A 3,042-nucleotide genomic window follows, 5' to 3' on the forward strand; every position below is an offset into this window, starting at 1 on the left:
TCAGATTTGAACCTGCCTCAGCCTCACCTGGAGACAGTGTGATACACAGATCACTGGGCCCCATCCCAGAGTTCCTGACTTGGGAGGTCTGGGGTAAGGCCTGAAAATCTGCATCTCCAATGTCTTCAGGTGAGCAAGCAATGCTGGAGCAGGGACTAGACTTTAAGACCCACTACTCTAGGATATTTCAGAGACATGAATGTGATAAAAGTTCTGGATCTTGCCCCATTTTACTTCTCATCTCTATGACCTTTGAAATACTCAGGGTCTGGTCTTCCTCCCAAAATTAAACAGCAGCATAAGGGATCATTCATCCCAAAGGATCCCAGATTCACTTAGCTGGCCCTTGATGCTCAAAACTAACTTCACCAAGCAGTGCAAGAAGCAGCCTTTCAGGTAGTTCTTCTCTCTCATCCCCACAGGACCCGCAACCAGAAGGGAATGGCTACAGAAAATCACTCTACAGTGAAAGAGTTCATTCTTCAGGGTTTGACAGAGCGACCAGAGCTCCAGCTCCCACTCTTATTCCTCTTCCTTGGGATCTACTTGGTCACCATGATAGGGAACCTGGGCGTGATAACACTGATTTGTTTAAATGCTCAGCTCCACACTCCCATGTACTATTTCCTCAGCAACCTGTCCTTTGTGGATCTCTGCTACTCCTCTGTCATTACCCCTAAGATGCTGGTGAACTTTGTGTCAGGGAAGAACACCATCTCCTATGCAGGGTGCATGGCCCAGCTCTACTTCTTCCTGGTGTTTGTCATTGCTGAGTGTTACATGCTGACAGTGATGGCCTATGACCGCTATGTTGCCATCTGCAGACCTCTGTTTTACAACATCATCATGTCTCATCAAGTCTGCTCCCTGCTGATGGTTGGGGTTTATGCCATGGGGTTCATTGGCTCAACTATAGAGACTGGCCTCATGCTGAAACAGTCCTACTGTGAACGCCTCATAAGTTATTACTTCTGTGAAATCCTCCCCATGATGAAGCTAACATGCTCTAGCACCTACCATGTTGAGATGACAGTCTTCCTTTTGGCTGGATTCAACATCATAGTCACCAGCTTAACAGTCCTAATTTCCTATGCCTTCATCCTGTCCAGTATCTTCCGCATCAGCACCACAGAGGGAAGGTCCAAAGCCTTCAGCACCTGCAGCTCCCACTTTGCAGCTGTGGGGATTTTCTATGGAACAACCGCCTTCATGTACTTGAAACCCTCCATGGCCAGTTCCCTGGCCCAGGAGAACGTGGCCTCCGTGTTCTACACCACAGTGATCCCCATGCTGAAGCCCCTGATCTACAGCTTGAGGAATAAGGAGGTGAAGGCTGCCACGCAGAAAACTCTGAGAGGAAAACAGTTTTAAGGCAAATGTTATTATTATTCTTTCTCAGTTTTAGAAATAAGTTGTTAGGGATCCCAGAGGGAAGCCCTCTGAATGTTCACCCAGATGGGATGGGTAATTGCCCCTTCTTTGGGTGACTGGGTGACTGCTCCTGCCTCCTTCCCCCTTTCTTCCCACCCTCTCTTTCCTCTAATTTCTGTTTGAAGACAGCTGATGTTGAGTTCAAGTTTTCTCTCATTGGGAAACATTTTCTCTATTCTGACACTGAAAGATGAACTCCCCATGTTGGTAGGTACCCAATATGCTTCTGGAGATCAGTGGAAAAATAACCCCAGAAAGAATGAAGAGACAGAGCCAAAGCATAAACAACACCCAGTTGTGAATGGGACTGGTGATGGAAGCAAGGTCCAATGCTATAAAGAGCAATATCGCATAGGAACCTGGACTGTTAGGTCCACGAATCAAGGCAAACTGGAAGTGATCAAACAGGAGACGGCAAGAGTGAATGTCGACATTTTAGGAATCAGTGAACTAAAATGGACTGGAATGGGTATGAATTTAACTCAGATGACCATTATATCTACTACTGTGGGCAAGAATCCCTTAGAAGAAATGGAGTAGCCATCATGGTCAACAAAAAGAGTCTGAAATGCAGTACTTGGATGCAATCTCAAAAACGACAGGATGATCTCTGTTTGTTTCCAAGGCAAACCATTCAATATCATGGTAATCCAAATCTATGCCCCAACTAGTAATGCTGAAGAAGCTGAAGTTGAATGGTTCTATGAAGACCTACAAGACTTTCTAGAATTAACACCCAAAAAAGATGTCCTTTTCATTAGAGGGGACTGGAACGCAAAAGTAGGAAGTCAAGAGATACCTGGAGCAAGAGGCAATATTGGCCTTGGAGTACAGAATGAAGCAGGGCAAAGGCTAATAGAGTTCTGCCAAGAGAACGCCCTGGTCAAAGCAAACACCGTCTTCCAACACCACAAGAGACAACTCTACACATGGACACCACCAGCTGGTCAACACCAAAATCAGATTGATTGTATTCTTTGCAGCCAAAAATGGAGAAGCTCTATACAGTCAGCAAAAACAAGACCAGGAGCTGACTGTGGCTCAGATCATGAACTCCTTATTGCCAAATTCAGACTTAAGTTGAAGAAAGTAGGGAAAACCACTAGACCATTCAGGTATAACCTAAATCATATCCCCAACCAGTCCATTCTAAAGGAAATCAATCCTGTGTGTTCAATGGAAGGACTGATGCTAAAGCTGAAACTCCAGTACTTTGGCCACCTTATGCTAAGAATTGACTCATTGGAAAAGACCCTGATGCTGGGAGGGACTGGGGGCAGAAGGAGAAGGGGACAGCAGAGGATGAGATGGCTGGATTGCATCACCGCTCGATGGACATGAGTTTGGGTAAACTCCAGGAGTTGGTGATGGACACGAGGCCTGGCATGCTGCAGTCCATGGGGTTGCAAAGAGTCGGACACGACTGAGCAGCTGAACTGAACTGAACTCTCTACTGTCGTTTAACATATGCTCTAAAGTTTCACAGACTCACATACAGAGAGCAAACAGTGGCTACGGGTTGGGGTGGTGGGGACAGACATGAAGGCCAGGAGAGTAATCTCACAACTACAATGTATAAAATAAATTAGGAATACGGATGTATGGTACAGC

At 45.9% G+C, this 3,042-nt stretch overlaps 1 protein-coding gene across 1 annotated transcript; it reads left to right on the top strand.

Annotated features, from left to right (window-relative positions):
* The first annotated feature begins 410 nt into the window (after positions 1-410).
* LOC133241835 (olfactory receptor 8A1-like) lies at positions 411-1,371 on the top strand. Its single transcript, XM_061407754.1, has one exon. It carries the CDS (start codon positions 442-444, stop codon positions 1,369-1,371), a length of 930 nt encoding a protein of 309 aa, XP_061263738.1. The 5' UTR covers positions 411-441.
* Positions 1,372-3,042: the final 1,671 nt, after the last annotated feature.

This window comes from Bos javanicus, chromosome 29, assembly GCF_032452875.1.
Source record: "Bos javanicus breed banteng chromosome 29, ARS-OSU_banteng_1.0, whole genome shotgun sequence".
In the NCBI taxonomy this organism is placed as follows: domain Eukaryota; kingdom Metazoa; phylum Chordata; class Mammalia; order Artiodactyla; family Bovidae; genus Bos; species Bos javanicus.

What these genes read in the sequence shown, in the direction of transcription:
- LOC133241835 (XM_061407754.1), top strand. Translation starts at nt 442, where the DNA reads ATGGCTACAGAAAATCACTCTACAGTGAAAGAGTTCATTCTTCAGGGT.